We start from the raw sequence: 1,127 nt of genomic DNA on the forward strand, positions 1-1,127 counted from the left end.
GTCTGGTGGAATGTGGTGGAACGGTGGAGCGTCTGGTGGAACGTGTGGAACGTCTGGTGGAACGTTGGTGGAACGTGTGGAACGTCTGGTGGAACATGTGGAACTTTGGTGGAACGTTGGTGGAACGTTGGTGGAACGTTGGTGGAACGTCTGGTGGAACGTGTGGAACGTCTGGTGGAACATGTGGAACGTTGGTGGAACGTTGGTGGAACGTTGGTGGAACGTTGGTGGAACGTCTGGTGGAACGTGTGGAACGTCTGGTGGAACATGTGGAACGTCTGGTGGAACATGTGGAACGTTGGTGGAACGTTGGTGGAACGTCTGGTGGAACGTGGTGGAAACGTTGGTGGAGCGTCTGGTGGAATGTGGTGGAACGGTGGAATGTCTGGTTGAACATGTGGAACGTCTGGTGGAACATGTGGAACGTCTGGTGGAACATGTGGAACGTTGGTGGAACGCGTGGAACGTCTGGTGGAACATGTGGAACGTGGTGGAACGTGTGGAACGTGTGGTGGAACGTGTGCAACGTTGGTGGAACGTGTGGAACGTCTGGTGGAACATGTGGAACGTTGGTGGAACGTGTGGAACGTCTGGTGGAACGTGTGCAACGTTGGTGGAACGTGTGGAACGTTGGTGGAACGTGTGGAACGTCTGGTGGAACGTGTGCAACGTTGGTGGAACGTGTGGAACGTTGGTGGAACGTGTGGAACGTCTGGTGGAACATGTGGAACGTGGTGGAACATGTGGAACGTGGTGGAACATGTGGAACGTCTGGTGGAACATGTGGAACGTGGTGGAACATGTGGAACGTGGTGGAACATGTGGAACGTCTGGTGGAACATGTGGAACGTGGTGGAACATGTGGAACGTTGGTGGAACGTGTGGAACGTGTGTGGGTTCTCAGGAGCTGGCCCAGAGGATCAAGGGCTACCAGGACCAGATGGCGTCTCTGAACTCGAAGCTCCGGATGCTGGCCGTGACGGCCAAACACGCCGCCCTGCTGCTGACCGTCGGCCGGGTGGAGGCCCTCCCCGAGGACCCGGACCAGGACCAGGACCAGGACCAGGACCAGGACCCGGACCAGGACCAGGACCAGGACCAGTACCCGGACCCGAAACCCCGCCGCC

The 1,127-nt window shown here is 57.5% G+C and overlaps 1 protein-coding gene across 1 annotated transcript in view; it reads left to right on the plus strand.

Moving 5' to 3' along the window:
* Positions 1-1,121, plus strand: part of LOC115384869 (nesprin-1-like) — a gene marked incomplete at both ends in the record, with an annotated part of 25,589 nt that extends 24,468 nt beyond the window's left edge. Inside the window, one exon of the mRNA XM_030087048.1 lies at positions 905-1,121. Coding sequence (XP_029942908.1) covers positions 905-1,121 — 217 coding nt within the window. The remainder of the gene's footprint in view (positions 1-904) is intronic.
* Positions 1,122-1,127: the final 6 nt, after the last annotated feature.

The sequence above is a fragment of the Salarias fasciatus genome, unplaced genomic scaffold (assembly GCF_902148845.1).
Source record: "Salarias fasciatus unplaced genomic scaffold, fSalaFa1.1, whole genome shotgun sequence".
Classification (NCBI taxonomy): domain Eukaryota; kingdom Metazoa; phylum Chordata; class Actinopteri; order Blenniiformes; family Blenniidae; genus Salarias; species Salarias fasciatus.